The following is an 18,611-nucleotide window of genomic DNA, read 5'->3' on the forward strand; positions in this document are numbered from 1 at the left end:
CCCATGACAGAATCTGCATAGAACTCCAATCAATCCTGGGATTATGTTTACGTAACCAGGGTAGACCAAGAACAATTTCTTGAGAGGCCTCTGATATCACCAGGAATTTTAAGGACTCAGAATGAAGTGCCCCAATTCGGACCAATACAGGTTGAGTCTCTTTGGTGACTATCCCGTTAGTCAGAGGGCGTCCGTCTATCGAGGTCAGAGAGATAGCATGGTTGAGAGTCAAACAAGGTATCTGAAATTTATCAATAAAACTAGACGTTATGAAATTTCCGGCTGCTCCTGAGTCGATTAGAGCAGTAGCAAAGACAGGTTTGGGTTTAAGATCCAAGGCTAGGGTAATCGTGAAATCTTTAATTTTTGGAGACGGGTTCATAACTCCTAACTTGATGTCTCCAGGGTCAGTTAGGATTTGGCATTCCCGGTTTACGGGGACAGGAGATCAGCAGGTGACCAGACTCTCCGCAGTACAGACAGAGGTTCTTTTGCATTCTTCTCTGACGTTCTTCTTTGGAGAGGTGTGTATGATTCACCTGCATAGGCTCCTCTTCAGTGGGAGAAGGAATGGGACGGGTAGAAATGGAGGGGGTAAATGACCTTTGCCGGTCAGTTCTGTTTTTTTAAGCCTGACGTTCCCTGAAGCGTAGGTCAACTTTGATACACAATGAAATCATGTCGTTCAGATTAGTAGGAAGCTCTCGAGTGACTAGATCATCCTTTAGTCGGTCTGACAACCCATGCCAGAAGGCCGAGGTGAGGGCTTCCTCATTCCATTTGAGCTCTGATGCTAAAATTTGAAATTGCACGGCATATTGACTGACAGGACTGACCCCTTGCCTCAGTGTCATGATGTTTGATGATGCTGATACAGTACGCCCAGGTTCATCGAAAATCCTCCTGAAGGATGACACAAAGCCTGCGTAATTATCCAGCAGTGGATCTGAGCGCTCCCAGAGTGGGGAAGCCCATTCCAAGGCCTGGCCGGATAACAGAGAGACTATATAAGCCACTTTAGTTCTTGCAGTTGGAAAGTTGTCAGGCTGCAGGGTAAAATGTATGTCACACTGATTTAGGAATCCTCAGCAGAGTTTAGGATTGCCGTCAAATTTATTTGGTAAAGGAAGACGTAAGCGGGGAGATGATCTGCCTCCTGTATTCCCAGACGCTGATGCGGATGTAGTTGCTGGTACTTCAGGGGTAGAAAAGGAAGTTTGCAAACTATCCTGTCGCTTGGACATCTCTTGCAGAAATTTAGCCATCTGATGCTGCATGTTTTCCAGATTTTCTAATCGACCAGAAATGCACCTGAACAAATCCACTCCTGACTCCTGATCCGTGGCCGGCTCCATGGGGCCAGTGCAAACTGTTACGTTCTGGGTTATTTGTGGACCCGGGGTGGTAGCAGGAGCGATCACAGAAGCAGATTTGTAAATAAAACTAGTATTTTTAATAAGTGCTCGAGTGGACATATAATGTGGCAGTAAATAAAAGTCCAGGAAAATATAAATGTGCACAAGAGTTCTGTGGTGGGAGCAAAAGGGTTAATGTCCAGGTAGAAACAATTAGAGCAGTCCAGGTGTGCAGGTAGTGAAACTGAAAATAAACAAGCCAGGTTTGCAGATAGAGAACTGAAAATAAACAAGCCAGGTTTGCAGGTAGTGAACTGAAGCGCAGGATGTCAGCAGGCTCAGGCACTCAGGTATGGGCAAGGGTGATGGAGGTAGCGGGGTAGTCCAGTGGGAACTAGGAGCTGACAGGCAGACTGGCAGACAGCGGATTCACAGGAACAGGAAAGCACAGAGAACTCCCTCTCAGCTAGGCTGAGATACTCCCTAAATACCCCATGCCGTGCTGTTACTGGCTGGAGGGAACATGTGACTCACCAGGATTGGCCAGCCGCATCACATGGCCAGAAGGCAAGATGGCAGCGCCCATGCCAAACGGAATGGAGACGCCGCCAGGCCTTACCAGCGCAGAGTGACAACAGGCCCGCACAACAACGCGTGCAGCCAAAGCCCCCCGCCAGACACCAGCTCCGCCACCAGACAGCCCGCGCCACAATGACCTCACAGGTAACACTCGCCTAGCGCCATGCTGAAATACCCTGGCCATGACACTAACATTGAAATTAACTCTCAAGACCCCTTTCTTCCTCAAAGCTTTCCAGCTCCCATCCTAACCCACTACTCCATGTTCCTTCCTCACAATTCAGCCCATCTGTGTCACCCATGTTTGTCTGCCCCCTCCCCTTTAGAATGTAAGCTCTCACGAGCAGGGCCCTCTTCCCTCATGTGCTTCTCCCTCACTTACTCCTACTTTAATTTATAACAGCACCTAACCCTTGGTTGCTCACACCATGATGCTTATTTAAGTGTTATGCATCAATGTATAAATCGGGTATTTGCCCTGCATTGTTTGTACTGTTAACTGTTTTTCTTGTGTGCTCATTTGTCTATGTACTTTGTAAAGCGCTGCGGAACCCTTGTGGCGCCATATAAATAAAGGATAATAATAATACTAAAGTACAGGGATCACCATGGGAATGAAGCACAGTTACAAATCTTGTGGCAAGCAGATTATATAAATGCTTCTGCCGTGAAAAGCTAATGCGGGTCTTACATCTACAGCCCAGATTCCCCATTCTGTGGCCATCAATGATCGGCGAATCGGGGGAAAACAGCATGTTCGAAATCCCCTACTTGCCGATCTCGATAATTTTTTGGTTGGAATCGGCAAATCATGGATTTCCCAGACAGAATGGGGAGTTGGGGCAATGCATCACAGATGTATGGGCCGATTTATATCTACCCCGTGATACAGAGTTAATTGTGCGCCTCTGCAGAGCAACATGGCATGGCCAACGTGCACCTTCTCACTGGATTTACTCCAAACTTTAAATAGGTCCAGTGGCTTCCACAGGCCAAACATTTGCAATGAAAAAAAAAAAAAAGTGATGACATAACTGGACTCTAACCAATGCTAGCTCTGAAGGCATCAAAACAGCCCAAAGATGCTGAGCATTAGGGGGGCAATTTACTAAGCACTGGTTTTGTGGCGTGATTGCAATATTTTTCCCAGTAAAATTGCAGCCCGACAATTTAATCATCTCCAACCCACTTCAAAAATACATAGAAACCGCACTTTAGTACAGCTATTGATGTTTCTATTCCTTTCTACTGAATATATAGAAACCACTCTTTGTTCCAGAATTGTCTCATAGTGATCCATGCAGCAGACACCGACGGTCGTTTACAAAAATGCATGAAATCCGATTTGGTAAATACTATATTTTCGCACCTTAAATTGACAGAGATGCCAACCGGATTCTAAACACCCGCCAAACCGCCGTCTAGTAAATTTACCCCTATGTTGGGCATGAACATCCGAAAATTGTGCTGAAGTGGACCAATAGACAAAAATGGAACCTTGTTCCAAAATAATTAAGCAGATAGACTTCCTTGGCAAGCATCAGTCTTGGTACCGTTCTGCTTGCGGGCCCCATGATCGGGCACAAGTCATTATTTTACCGGCTGCTCTAACCTGACCATATTTTTAAGAACAGCATTAAAATGCTTCTTCCTTTTACTTCCTTCATGACCTTAATTTCCGAGATGATGTCAGGTTTTAAAGATTTGTCCTTTTAGACATCTTATTATGCAGTACTGAACAACCGCACAATAACAGTCATTTTTGTATGTACGTAGGTGCGATTTGTATATTTTTATTCTGTAGGCTGCATATGTTAATATTTATTGAAGAGGAGTATTAACGAGATAAAATCCAAAAAGTGCTAGAATCAAATTCTCAGAGGGCCATCAGACAACACAGTATAGGACATCGCAGACTCCACACCATTAAGTCCCTGGAAATTATTTAAAAATGTTGGCAAAAGTGTTTATTTAAGACTGTAGGATGTACTATAGCGAAGGCTTTTTATAGTGCAAGTTTTATGTGGCGATACCAGCAAACATGAACGGTCACTGAGCTTGCTGTACTCAGGGCACTATGCTGGGCTACAGTACAACTGAACAATATATACTTGGCATGTTTATGTTAATTACAAGGTAAAAGGTCAATACTTGGCATGCATGATGCGCCATTCCAAGTCCAGAGAGTGTTTTACAGATATATTGTTTTCTGCCAATTTTTGGGATTATAACACATTTTAGCAATCTCTGCTTTAGGAATGGAACAGGTCATGTCATTAAGTGACCAATCACAATTTAGGCATGAAAATTGCTGTCTTGCACCTGAAAAATCAAATAATGGTAAAAAGTGAAAAAAACAGGGCACCACACGGTAGAGGATATTTTATCCAAAAGGCCGACACCCAGAAGACCAGACGAGTAGCGTAGATAATTGCTGTTACTTGATGATGAATTATTAGTGTTTGTGCAACAGGTATCACAGCACCCTATAGATTCAGTCTTCATCTCTCGCTTGTCCTTGCATACCCGGATTATTAGCCAATCAGATCATCAGAATGCTCATCAGCAGGAAGGGAAAAGTCACACAGAGGAAATGTAGGAACAGCCACTCCGGTATACGACATACTAGGGTCTCTGCCCACAGGGACTGTAAGTAGCTGCATCTCCTGTCCAATCAGCTTCTAAACACTCTATAGGGCTTATGCAGAGTTAAAAGCAAATGTTTGCTACCAGATATCAAAAGACTCAAGCTTTTTATACTTCATAAAGTTTATCTAACTCCAGTTATGGAGTAGGTTTGGAACTGAAGCCTTCAGTGTATGCCCTAAATGTTCTAATAACCCGATACCTCAGATTGCCCTGGTACCGGTTTGTCCTCGGGGGGAAAGTCTCACAATGTATAGCTAGAACTGGAGGGTAAGGTTCCCTTTCTGTCTCCCAAAATTAGCATTTTTGGCCTCGGTCTGAAAGCCTGGTCTTGACTTGCATTTCTCGAACTTGGACAGCTTCTAGGGTACCCAATTTTCAAGAGAGGAGTTGGCGAATGAATGAAGCGGTTGGCCATAAGCCATTTATGTACACTAAACGTAATTGCATACTGAACGATGAACACATCCGGGGAACTTGGAACAATCCTGTTTATGGTATTGGGGGTGGAGAGAATATTGGAAGGGGGGGGGGGTAGGGGCAAGTGAGACAGACAGGTGAAATATTTTATTATAAGGGTGGGATAGAGTGACTGTGATTGTGTGTATATATAGTCATGCCAGTGACATGGTCTGCAGAACTGCTTCCGCTCCTGACTGAGGAGGAAATTGACGAGGAGGGAGTTGACGGTGTGGTTTGCAGGCGCTTGGATAAAACAGGAAAAGAGCAGTTTCTGCTCTTAACAGTAACTTTTTATGAACGCACTGCAGGTGACATATATGGGAGGATGTTCCTAGGTGGTTAACGTCCCTACCCCTATTTATTCCACCTTTACATATGATACATATGGCAAGACAGTTGTTGTCTGGATTTGGATAGAAATATTTCCAGACCAAAAGAGGTGGAATGTTTGGTCTCATGCCCAGGCATGACCGTGATGGGCTTTTTCATCCCACGGACAACAACTGTTTCCCCCGGTGCCTGATTTAAACAAACCACCTCACCATCAGAATCCTCCTCAGCGCCAGCTACACCAATATCCTCATCCTGTTGTACTTCAACAGTGACATCTTCAATTTGCATATCAGCAAGTGGACTGTGGGTGCTCCTTCCAGCACTTGCAGAGGGCGTGCAAATGGTGGAAGGAGCCACCTCTTCCCGTCCAGTGTTGGGAAGGTCAGGCATCACAACCGCTGCCACACTTGGACTCTCCTAAGAAGATATCACAAATCCCCAAGAATTAGAAAGCACAGTTCTCTGCTGTGCTTTTGCCAGCTCAACTCGTTTGATTTTTGTAGCGGGAGGAGGGCTTCCATCGTCATGTGAAGCTGAACCACTAGTCATGAACATAGGGGAGGACCTTAGCCGTTCCTTGCCACTCTGTGTCGTAAATGGCATATTGGAAAGTTTACGTTTCTCCTTAGGACAATTTAAATTTATTTTCTAAGGTAATTTTCAGATATCCAAACCCACTCATCCCTAATGAATTTTTTATTTATAATTACACACACACCTCTGTATATTTTTCACTTGTATCAGACTACTTGTTCTATCCTCACATGGCAAAGTCTTTATATTATTGCATATCAGATTGTAAGGGATGCGGTAATATGGGCAGAGGGTGGGAAATGTTAACTTTAATTTCCTATATGTACTGTATTGGTAAGAATGAGATGTAGTCTGCATGTATACAGTCAGAATGTGACAGGTAGTCTGTAGACAGCACCGGTGTCCCAACATGGTTTAAATGCTACTTATAGCATTTTAACTGTGTTGACATTAAAACAGGCTGCAAATTGCTCTTTTTTTTGTTCCATCTTCTATATGAAGTACAATAAGAACAGCGAGAGTTTGGCAGAACACTTCAGTGACAGCTTTTAAGTTTTGCATTAACCTGTCTGGTACATTACAGGAGTAGGCTCTGCCGCTGTAGCAGCTGCAATTATGTCCCCTATTCATTTCAGGGGAAAGATTTCCAGGCGTTTACACCCTACATTAATAAAAATATAAAATCTGTATTTTTGTATTCATCAATTTAGAAAAACAACAAATTTAGACATTTGCTACAAAAAAAACCAGAGCCAACTCGGGGGAAAAGAAAATATTTTCTTAGAATTGGCCAGTGAATGAAGGTAAAGAGTTAATTTGGAAATTAAAATTGCATTTTCTGTGAATGCATGGCTCGTTCGACCAGCAGTTTACCTTAGATCTAGTGCAGAAGTCCTTTCCCTGCCAACCTAACCACTTGGCAGGTTTCAAACAGGTCAAGCAGGGGTTAAAGGGCCCTCTTCCCTTACATTTACAATTTTACCAACAGCAAGCTCAGGGGGGGGAGAGGAGCATCCCATAGCAAGCTCCGGGGGGTGGGGGGTGGGGATGGATGCATCCCACAGCAATCCGGGGGGGGGGGGGGGGGGGATTAGGAGCACCCCACAGCAAGCTCCGACTTTTTTTTTTTTCAAACAGGCAGAGCACTAAGAAGAGATGGGAAGGAGACATGGGACTGTCGCAGCCATAAGAGAGGTTGGCAGGGCTGGTGTACAATTGCATTTTTAGCTTAAATCATTGACTAAGGATTAACCCATTAAATTAGCTAAACTCTTTATTTACACATGAATTTATCAGTTAAAAATCACAAGTAAAAAAAAAATATCACTGGTCCAGGTCAGTTTCATTTTGCAGAGTCTTCATGGCCAGCCCCCAAAGTGTCATACTAGTGAAGAAGGGACCGTCTGGACCTCTGTATCCATTAGAGGATGCTCTGTTACTCAATGGCTCATTGCAGTTATTCTCCAAAGTTACTAAAGAGGAGCGTATCATGGATATGTCAGAGTGCAAGCTTTCTTCTGTGACTGCAACCTCTACCTCCGTAAATGCATAGGTTTGGGCCGTATCTGCTAAGTGAGGCTTCAAGGCCTTTGAACGCTGTGCGCTTCTCTTGTCCTGCGCAGTAAGTTCCCCCTGCTGTAATTTGCAATAGGAATTAGTTGCGTTTTCCACTGAAGGTCCAGGTTCCTGTATGAAAGCAACGGAAATGTTCTGAGTTAAGGAGTCTGAATTCTGAGATTTCTCCAGGTCGTCAGAGTCCACGGAATTGGCAAACTCCTCCGGAGTGATCTCCCGGTCTTCTCCAGGCTTGCAGTGCATGTTTTTATGACGCCTAAGGACCGCAGAGCGAGAGAAGCTCTTATTACACACATCACAAGTGTACGGTTTCTCCCCTGTATGCGATCTCACATGTCTGCGCAGGTCTCCTGAGCCGGCAAACTTTTTCCCTGGAAAAATATTATACGTTTTATTAACACGCAAATATACTATTATATTACTGATTCATGTAGTGACAGAGGAATAAAATGCATTCAGCAAGAACTTCTGTGAAGTGGATCTGTCACCAAGTCTACTTGATGCAGTTCTCAGGATTAAAAAAAACAAAAACAAAAAAAAAACAGCACACACGAGAAAAAAAAAAAAAAAAAAGGAAAAAGGTTATTTTTAGTCCTTTTTTTTTTTATGTATTGTATTTATACTTTACAGAAAAAAACTTTTCCACTAAAATACCTGCAGTAGCCATTGTCCCAAACATTAATGAAATAAAGACCATAGTTCATGCTAAACTGTATAATGAAAGGCTGAACATACAAGAGATAACATGACTGATGGGTTCTGTTTTGCTCCTCTGTAGCAGGATGTTCTGTTAGGAGGGAGGTGCGTCTCTACAATAGCAGACACAGAGAGGTTGATGGGGAGATTGAAAGCAAATGCGAATAGCAACATGCCTGCGACTCTGACCCAGTAGCATATCTGCCCAGTGTAGTCAGGTGTACAACAGATACCATTAGATCCAATCTTTTTTAACATTTTATAGTGAAATATGATATACATTAGCCCAGAGGTTCCCAATCTCCCCCATTACAGTCCACATTTTAAAAGGAGGTTGGGTACGGGATGCCGGCGCTCAGCGGTCAAACTCCCGACGCCGGCACTCTGACAGGGTTAGGATACAGACACCTGTCAGTAGGTATCCTAACCCTCCCCGATGCCTGAATCTAACCTTCCCTTCCTCCATGCCTAAACCTAACCCTCCCCCCATAGTGCCTAACCCTCCACCCAACCCACTACATACCTTTGGGGTTCCAGCACTGGTATTCTAAGCGTCGGCCTCCCCCTGTGTTGGGATACTGAACATATACAGTTTTAAGGATATCCGTGTTAGAACAAAAGGTGACTTAATTAGTACCTCAGTTAATTTGATTTAACCATCTGGCCTCGACCAAGGATATCCTTAAAACCTGCAACATAATGGCGGAATTTGGCATCCTCTGCGTTAGCCAAACGGTTTCACCGAAATACAAAACCTCCTGAGTACAGCAGGTAAAACGCTCTTTTTTGAATATGAATAAAATAGGCTCAGAAAAACAAATAAAATACGTACAAGCAATGAAGAAAGCTTCAGCCGTGAGCCCGCAGTCTGTGAGAAGCGGATAGCTGGTGATGGACATCATCATCAGCGTGCATCTGCTATCAGGCCTCTGCAATGGAGACAACTACTGACAGGTGTATGCGCGTCTCTGCATCTATGCCAGACCTGTACTCGGTCTACAATAGACAATAGACAGCCCATTCCATCCCTTACCCCCGGTTCTCCGATCACGGATAAGAGCAGGCGTCAGATGCAAATCTGCATATGTATTGCCCATACTGTATTTCTAGTATTTATGCTAAGCAAAAAGACCTATCCAACTCAGCACCAGCCACAGTGAGTGAGCGACAGCTTGGCAGACTTGCTTTGCAGAAATGCACACAGGGCTTGATTCAGAGCTGTACACAATGTTTTTGCAGTTGAGCGATGTCTTGTAACTGTACATGTGCAAAACGCAGAAGAAAGTCTTACTGCGCACACGCTGACGTTTGAGATGGCAACCGCAAAGTAACGTCCTGAGAAGACTACCGCGATCTATGGGTGTTCCTGGTTGGAGCCGGGGAGGTGGCCGAAAGTGGACAGGAAAAGAGGCATCTCCGTGGGCGTGTTATGGGAGTTCCAAGGTGCGTCTGCGATCACGGCTGCGTTCCCAATCACAAAGCCACAGTCTCAGAGGCCATATTGGCATGTACCGGATTCTGCGCAGCTCAGGACTTACTCGAGACGTCCATTGTTGCGTTGATGCCGTTGTGGTCTCAACCCCTGGCGGATCAACTCGCAACGTAGATAAGAAAAGTAGGAGTAGCAGCATTTGCTCAGCCTACTGCGCGCTAATTCAGGCGGGGAGTCTGTTGGTGGGCACTGGCACACTTTAGCACATAGGCTGTGTGAGAAGTGCCAGCTGTAAACGTAATATAGAGTACAACTCTCAATCAGGCCTATTTCAGTTAGTGGACGCACACACAGGGCTAGCACAGCCACTGAGAGAACTGCATTCGCCATTTTTTTTTTTTAAACCTATTTTAGATCCTATTAGGACGCTATAGTAAATTGAGGTGTTTAATGGTCCTATAAGACTGTATATAAATGAGGCGACCTGTAGCCAAGCATCCCTTTTATGGAGGTCTGATTCAATTGCCCACTGACTCACATTGAAGGAGACCCTGTATAAAAATAAATGAAATATATATATATATATATATTTATTTATCTCAGAGTAAACCTCTTACCACACGTCACACAGCTGTACGGTCTCTCCCCGGTGTGGCGGATTCGGTGCTTTATCAGCTTCCGGTGCATGTTGAATGATTTGCCGCAGTCGTGGCAGGTGTATAGTTTGTCTGCTGCGTGAGTCTTCTCGTGTTCCTTCAGGTTGCTCACATTACTAAACCCTGGCACAGTAATGAACACAATACGTGGCACTCTTGTAATTCACTTGTGATGGACTTTACAGAAACAAAATGGTTTGTGATACAGTATAGATCTTCAGTCACTTTACCTCGACCACAGACATCACACAAGTGAGGCTTCTCTCCTGTGTGGATGACAATGTGACGCTGGACATCACCAGAGACTGCAAACCTGGAACAGAGAAGGATTCAGAACCAGCAGTCTGTCAGCTTGGTACATACTAGCGTCATCTTTCTTATACATCGTCCTAGAACCTGTAGTTCTACCGCATGTGTGCCCAACACTGAGATAACAGCCCTAATGAAAATAAATCAAACTTTGCAATGGAAGGGATCATATTCCTTCCCATAGGCTCTAATCTCCATCTGGCTGACCTATTCTATGCTTTACACCAGTGGTTCTCAATCTCAGTCCTCAGGACCCCACACAGGTCATGTTTTCCAGGTCACCCAGCAGGTGCACAGGCGTAGTCATTACTCACTTACATTTTAAAAGATCCACAGGTGTAGTTAATTATTTCACTTGTGATTCTGTGAGGAGACCTGGAAAACATGCACTGTTTGGGGTCCTGAGGACAGAGTTTGAGAACCTGTGCTTTACACAACTTTTCGTATCGCCCCCTTGTGGTTTACACACTAATAGATGGACAGTCCCCATCCACGGACCTCAAAAGGTCCCGATGTAATGTCACTTTATAACATTTTGTAACCAAACAGTGGAATTATCCCTATGGATGCACGCCCATCCGGCCCACAATACTGTCCTTACCTAATGCATGAGAAATATTATATAAATTGGAGGATAACAGATATACCATTCCTTTTTCCTGAAAGGGGCCATAAGTAGCTATACCTAGCAGATGGCAGTACTAGGGTGAAATGATGCAGGGAATTAATAGGATCGCTATTCATCAGGTGAGAAGGAATGAGGGCAAACCGGTATCAGATTTGCTGGGAGTTCCGTTTTGCCTTTCTTGGATTTAAAGACAACTAGAATATATAAGTAGGCCTTAATATACCATTATTTTCAATTATGGAACATTGTAAGACATTATGCTGATTAAAACAAACAAGAGCAAAGTCAAGGAGAGCAAACTATAAAAAATAAATAAATATAGGAAGTATTATATATAAATACCTTTTACCACAGATCTCACATATAAAAGGTTTTTCACCAGAGTGCCGCCGTAAATGAGTCTGCAGATTGCCGGCCTGAAAGGAGAGACATTGGTGTGTCACACAGCGAGAGCGATGAGAATAGGCAAAGCTGCATTTTATTGCTAAGTGACGCACACCCCCTGCTGGACACACAGTGTATCAGCATTATGTCATCACGCACAAGCAGAAAAAGAAATGAATAGAATGGGCCTTTTGCAGAGAGAGCGCAATGACAGATTGTGCGGCTGACCTGAGATGTCTGTGGACGACACACCCGCCGATGCACTAGCGATATATCGTTCGTTGTCTGAATTAAGTATATAATCGAAAAGTGTGTGCCCAGCGTAACAATAAGTATTACATAATGGGTTTGAAAAACTGGGTGAAGCAACAGTACATGAATGAACAATCATAACTTGTGATATAGCATCTAAATCGTGCAGTGTATTTAATATTGCTAATAGCTGCCACATTCATCAAGACAAAAGAATATAGGGCCTGATTTAGAGCCGCTCACTCTGAATCAGGGCCGTGCTTTTTTGTGTCTGCCTCTTGGCCGCTCGCATGGCTGTGGGTGACCACCCACAGCTATTGCGAGCGGCCATGATGATGGTCAAGACCATCGCGACCATCGGGCTTGCGATGAGACCCTTGTGGTAGGGTCTCGTGGCCGCAAGCCCCAGAGAGATTTCGGCTCTAACAGAGCCGGAATCTCTCCACTGACATCACTCGTGATGTCAGTGGAGCCGCCCCCAAACGGCAGGCGTTCTCATGGGAACGCCTCCGTTTGGGCAGCCACCCCTCCGGCCCGCCCACCAAAGGGGGTGAGCTGTCACACAACATCGACAGCTCGCCCCCTTTGGTGCGAGACCCGGAGTGACGGATTGCCCGTCGTTAGCCGGGTCTCGCGCATGCGCACGTCGGAGCCGGCTCCTTCGTGCGCATGCGCTGTGGGCCACCATCGACCCGGTTGCGAGCACTCAGCGCTTGCGACAGGGTCTGAATCAGAGATCACAGTAGCAGTTCCAATAAATATTGGTATAATTTAAATCCAGGTGCCTGAGATTCCAACACTTCCTATTGTGAGTTTGGTAAAAGATAACCTATCACTAATGGCATTACTTGGTTTATGAATCCGACATCTTTGTTGAAGTTTAAAATTATCGAACCCAAGACCTCAGAGCTGTGAGGTAGTAATGCTACCCACTACACATCCATGCTGCCCTTCCTATATATGAGGTCTTGCTTGTTAATTAGTCCCGATTACAACATATTCCAGAGGGGATGTACAGTAATTATGTGATACCGACGCCTGTCATAATCCAGACGCCGGCCTGAACGAGGTAAGTACAGGTGCCCGTCCTCTTTCCAGAGCTGTGACAGTCTACAGTTGATAAATTGGATGAATGCTCTATCTGCTAAACACCTGCACTTATCAAACTACATTTATTATTCCACATTATTGCCCTGGGCACTATAGTCCAATACACAATAATACACAGCAGCAGAACTCTATTACTTAATATTGTTACAAGAATTGTCCCACCTGAGAAAAGTGTTTCCCACAGACGCTACATTCGAAGGGTTTCTCACCTAGACGGAAAGATTAGAGGGTAAAAAAAAATAAAAATAAAAAATTTAAATAAAATGAGCAAGTAATCCAAATATAATCAATATATACACCAGCAATTCGCTCATCAGGTGCATTCCCCAGTGATCCATAACGGCCTTGTACAAGTGCTGATACAACCTCGCAGACTTCCAGTACAGCCAACTGCCTGCAATGTGGGGCGAATACATCACTAGTGCAAATGGCAATGCAATCTCACTCAGGATATTCATAGAACGTTTGTTATTTAACATCCAATACAATGCGGATGTACCACTGTGTACGTCATAGCAAAAAAGCTCGCAGGCCATTCACACCACTACATGTTCCCTTTAATTACAGATGCTGATAAGTACAGCAGTTGGGAGTATTGTAAGTGGACTGCATAAAAGATTGCAGTCATCCTCTGGCTCTCCTATTACACACTGCACTGATTTAACACTAGCAGCTTGAATGCCCTCTTAGGCTTGTTATAGTAATTCCCTGATGTCCGGGTAACACCAAAGCAGAGGGGAGCGTCTCAAACTTACTGTACAAATAGCCATTCTTACTAGGGGCTTAAATCCAGATATCGATGAGGTCGTAATGAAACTTTTACAGGAGCCTACTGAAAATGAAGCAGGTGTGGGGTTGCTTTAGAAGAAGTATTAGATCGGTTATGGGGAATAAGATGGTTAAAAAAATTAAAAAAACAATATTGGACATACAGAAGTGTCCACATACACCTATCCTTAAATCGCGCCAAATTACCCCGTTGGGCGTGCAACGGGCTCTGCGATTTAGCAGAGCGTCCCACCACCGTATTTCACAAAATAGGCCTCTTATTTGCACCACTAATCCGACAAAAGTACAATGCAGGGGTATCCAGAACACGGACGCTGGCATTTCATGTAGCGCGCGTTTATGTTTGTGTGTGAGACTCAGGCGTCTATGTGCTAAGCTTTGGAGAAAGAGATAAAGTACCGACCAATCAGCTCCTGTAATTTTTCAAACACAGCCTGTAACATGACAGCTAGGAGCCGATGGGTTGGCACTTTATCTCAGTCAACTATATCCCTCTCCAAGGCTTAGTACATAGACCCCATAGTCGCTAATCTGTGTAAAAAGGCAAAAAAAAAAAAAAAAAGACATAAATCAGATATGAGAGACCAGCGCCATCCATTGTTATTGCCTAATCTGCGACATTATACCAATGTGTCAATAGTACCAATCTAGTGCGCCGACTACACCATAAGCGACTTTGTAGGAGGCGAATTAGATGCAATAATATGATCACGTCATGTGGCGCAAAAACGCTAGGTGGTTGGGGGCACATTGTCATTTTAAATAAAAACGTTGTAAATGGGCATGCAGAGGCATCTTTCTAGATTTTACAAGGCTGAAAGCAATGGGCTCTTCCCAAATTTCAACTTGAAAAACAAATGGGTAATTAGCGCCTAAAACTGCACTCTCTCTGTAATCAATCATATGTAAACCAAACAATAATCCATATAATCTTTCTAGCTCATATGACCGTAATAAAATGTATCATATCATATCAATAAAATAATATGTGCAGATGAGAAACATACATAAAATCAGTAATAATCCAAGCCTAAAATAGATATTCACATAAACTGTGGCAGGTTATTGATATATAATACCCATCCAAATGGTAGAAAAAAAAAAATTGAATCCCCTGCGTCTCTATTAATCCCAGTGGGTCCAATAATGTCCCATAGGATATGATATAAAATTCCAGTATAAGGAAGGTGTGTCCCGTTGTTTAGATTGTTATTATAATACCTTGTATTCTACATTGTCACAATCTAAACAACGGGACACACCTTCCATATACTTAGACACAATCTAAACAACGGGACACAGATTTTATATCATATCCTATGGGACATTATTGGACCCACTGGGATTAATAGAGACGCAGGGGATTCAATATTTTTTTGTACCATTGGATGGGTATTATATATCAATAACCTGCCACAGTTTATGTGAATATCTATTTTAGGCTTGGATTATTACGGATTTTATGTAGGTTTCTCATCTGCACATATATTTTATTGATATGATATAATACATTTTATTACTGTTTTAAGAGCTGGAAAGATTATATGGATTAATTTTACCCAAATTATTGTTTGGTTTACATATGATTGATTATCGAGAGAGTGCAGTTTTAGGAGCTAATTAACTTTTGTTTTTCTGGATTATTGTCGTATAGGGGAGTCGGTTGTAACTCCATTATCGGCAGCCTTCTTCATCGCTCACGGATATTATATCAGTGACAGCGCACCTTTTTTTTTTTTTTTTTATTTAGTTCCAAATTCAACTTTACGTAAATATCCACAGGACATAATGAAATTTATTTTCAACGTGAATGAGTAATTTCCCCATCTTGACTCAATGCTTTATCTAAACGTGAAACCATTACCTCACTGTACCTGTATGAGAACGTTTGTGTAGCTCCAGATTACTTGGGTGTTTGAAACGCTTTCCGCACACATCGCAAGAGCAGTGTTTGGGAGCCGGCATGCCATGATCATCCAGATCGGCATTCTCGGCTCGCTCCAGCTCAGTATCGTGGTCTGCGCAGTCATGGATTTCGCCCTCAGATTCCTTCTCTAAGCAGCCTTCATCAGCGCTTCTCAGCTCCTCACCAGTGAACACAGTCTCCTCTATAGCTTTCTGCAGGACCCCTATCGGCTCAGTTGACTCCTCCGCTGCCTTCTGAGACCTGAGGAAGTTTAACTTCTTGAGATGAATCGCTTTTTTAAGACGCATCTCTCTAGGAAATTGCAACGGTGGAACCTCTGGATCTTGGGAGGAGACAAACGTATGAGAAAATGCAGGTAAGGGCTCCAGGGGTGAAGAATCAGCGGGGGCCAATATGGACTCAGTATTATTTAAGGTCCATGGCTGGGCCTCAACAATATTAGACTCTGTGCAAACGTTGGATGTGGATAACTGCTCTGCCGCCTTATCTGCATTCTCCTTGTAGAACAGCTTACTGTAAAAATCACGCAACTTGTAAGGGTGGCCAAATTGTTTTAGTTGGATCTCTTTATTACTGGTGCTGAAGGGCACAGGAGTACTCTTGGGTACAACGTTTGAAGGACTGTTCCCCTTGTCAGTCTGAGAAGGTCTCTCATCTGCTACAGGCTCCGCTAGGAGTGTGGTGCATGGCCGCTCACTGGAAATAGGATTAGTAAATGTGGGATAAGGGCTCTGGAGAGGTAGAGAATTGGTGGAGGGTAAGGAAGTTACCGGGTCCACGCTTGTGCTCAGTTTTAAGAAGCTGTAACACATGCTCAGGACATGTTGTACTTGGAGACATTGTGCAATGTCCAACATCATTTGTATGTTATCGTTGTTCAGGTCTAGCTGAGAGGTATACATGAAGTCCAGAATCTGACCTATGCCACCAATATTTTTAATGTCCAAATGAAACACGTCTTTTTGGGTTGAAGCATTCTGAAACAGAGATCTGTTTGAGGAGTAAACACAAACAATTATTGGATTGTGTCCAACCCAAATTTCACATAGAATAAAACTTAATTTTGCCCTCCCTGAGCTGCCAACTATACACTTCTACCTTTCAGACGGGCACCGGTGGCACAAAACATGCTACAAATAAGCCCAATGGTTGAGCATGTTGCCGTAGGAAAGACCAAAAGGGACTTCACATTACATGAGGGATTTCTATACTTGCCATTACCCGTTTCTGTTATAGTATGTTGGTAGACACATTTAGCAAGGTCTATTTCTTAATTTAGGGGGTATTGGCGCACACCTGTCCTGGATGTAAGAATGACAAGATGATAAAAGTAATTTCTCTCCATTCTCCAGATGACAGCATTTTTTTTGTCTAAGAATAGATAAAATTTTATTACCATTCTCTAACTTTTAACGTAAATAATCATCATTTATATGGCGCCTCAAGTGTTCCGCAGCGCCTTACAAAGTACATAAACAAATAGGTTGACCATACGAGAACAAAGATAATATACAAGCCAGAATACCAGTAGCTTGGGAGTTTAAACTGTCTGGATATAATAGAAAGACCGTGGGAAACTTAATGGAAAATTTTATATTACAACAAAATAAATGTGATAAGTACATAGAACCTCATCACTCATTCAGTACAATAGGGCACAGGGGAACCATGGAGATGTCCCAAAGCGATAACTCAAGGTAGGAGTCCAACACAACATACTCAAGTACAATGGAAACCCGAAAGAAAGAAAGAAATAAAAACAACAAAAAACACAGAGCTAGACGTACTGGCAACTCCTTTTCCTACCCAATTAAGGACAGGAACAGATAGGTTACATTAAAAAATAAATTTGTAAGCAACAGATATAATAAAAACAAGAGTTTAAAAACACAGGAGAAGGGGACGCAGGAATGATGTCCTATTGGGTCTCTGGAAAAGCGTCACTAATAAGCTTAAGGTACTGCAAGTGTCTTGAAGAGGAGATTAAGGGGTCTATGTAGTGTACTAAGCCTTGGAGGGAGAGGGAACTGAGATAAAGTACCAACCAATCAGCTCCTAACTCACATTACAGGCTGTGTTTGAAAAATTATAGTTAGGAACAGATTAGTTGGTACTTTATCACTTTCAAAGGCTTAGTACATAGACCTATAAAGGAACAGAACTTTGTATAGCAGAGTCTTCTAGAATGCACTCTGTGACTTGGAATTTATAAACATACTGGAAGGTAAGCCCAAATCTAGCCCAGACTATGAGGGGGAATTCAATTCAATGCGGTGTTGAATAGCGACGGGAGGGAGCTCCTGGCGCTATTCAATTCACGTTGAATTGAATCGCCACCAAAAAGACAGATGTTTGGATAGTATATACACATCACCTGGGGCCATATTTGGATCTTAAAAACATATATAGATTTAAAAAATTCCTGTCTTTTAAGTAACTCTCAGTTAGCACTGAAGCTGCCAACACAAAACCTTTATCTCTGGATAAGACCGGAACATGGAAGAATAAAAGGGACGGATTCAGAGTTGCAGGTAATTCTGAATGCGGACGGTTCTCTTGATCTTCAGCAAACCGTGCATGGGTCACATCTTACACACTGTTGGCCGCATCCTGCTCACTTCCCATGTACAGTTGAGTGGCATCACTGGGTGGCAAAGGGGTGTCTTCCATGAAAGTATTGGACCATTTCCAACTTTCACAGCAACAAAAGTTTTGCAGTGTTAACATTGTAGAACACCTTCTCTGAGAAGTACCACCTTGATACATTTTCTGGGGGTCAATGAGAAGCCAAGAGCAGTGCCGTAATCAAAATAAGCTCTGCTCTTAATGGCTTGTCTCAGAAATGTGCAAAGGAGTAGGAAGACAGGCATCTTGGGGATCCAGTGTTGCAAAAATACATTTGGTTTAAAGTAGGGATGTGCAGGCTCGGATAGGTTTGAGTTTG

The 18,611-nt window shown here is 43.2% G+C and overlaps 1 protein-coding gene across 5 annotated transcripts in view; it reads right to left on the reverse strand.

Annotated features, from left to right (window-relative positions):
- Positions 1–7,164: 7,164 nt before the first annotated feature.
- Positions 7,165–18,611, reverse strand: part of ZBTB49 (zinc finger and BTB domain containing 49) — a 32,169-nt gene continuing 20,722 nt past the window's right edge. For 4 of the 5 annotated variants that reach the window (XM_088463583.1, XM_088463580.1, XM_088463581.1 and 1 more), the window contains 6 exons: positions 15,615–16,657; positions 13,114–13,160; positions 11,548–11,621; positions 10,499–10,581; positions 10,230–10,391; positions 7,165–7,855 (listed from right to left, as the gene is read on the reverse strand). In XM_088463583.1, the coding sequence (XP_088319709.1) occupies positions 7,233–7,855; positions 10,230–10,391; positions 10,499–10,581; positions 11,548–11,621; positions 13,114–13,160; positions 15,615–16,657 (2,032 nt within the window). In that variant the 3' untranslated portion in view covers positions 7,165–7,232. The remainder of the gene's footprint in view (positions 7,856–10,229; positions 10,392–10,498; positions 10,582–11,547; positions 11,622–13,113; positions 13,161–15,614; positions 16,658–18,611) is intronic. The other variant, XM_088463584.1, reaches the window with a different exon arrangement.

This window comes from Taudactylus pleione, unplaced genomic scaffold (assembly GCF_031769625.1).
Source record: "Taudactylus pleione unplaced genomic scaffold, aTauple2 ptg001408l, whole genome shotgun sequence".
NCBI lineage: Eukaryota > Metazoa > Chordata > Amphibia > Anura > Myobatrachidae > Taudactylus > Taudactylus pleione.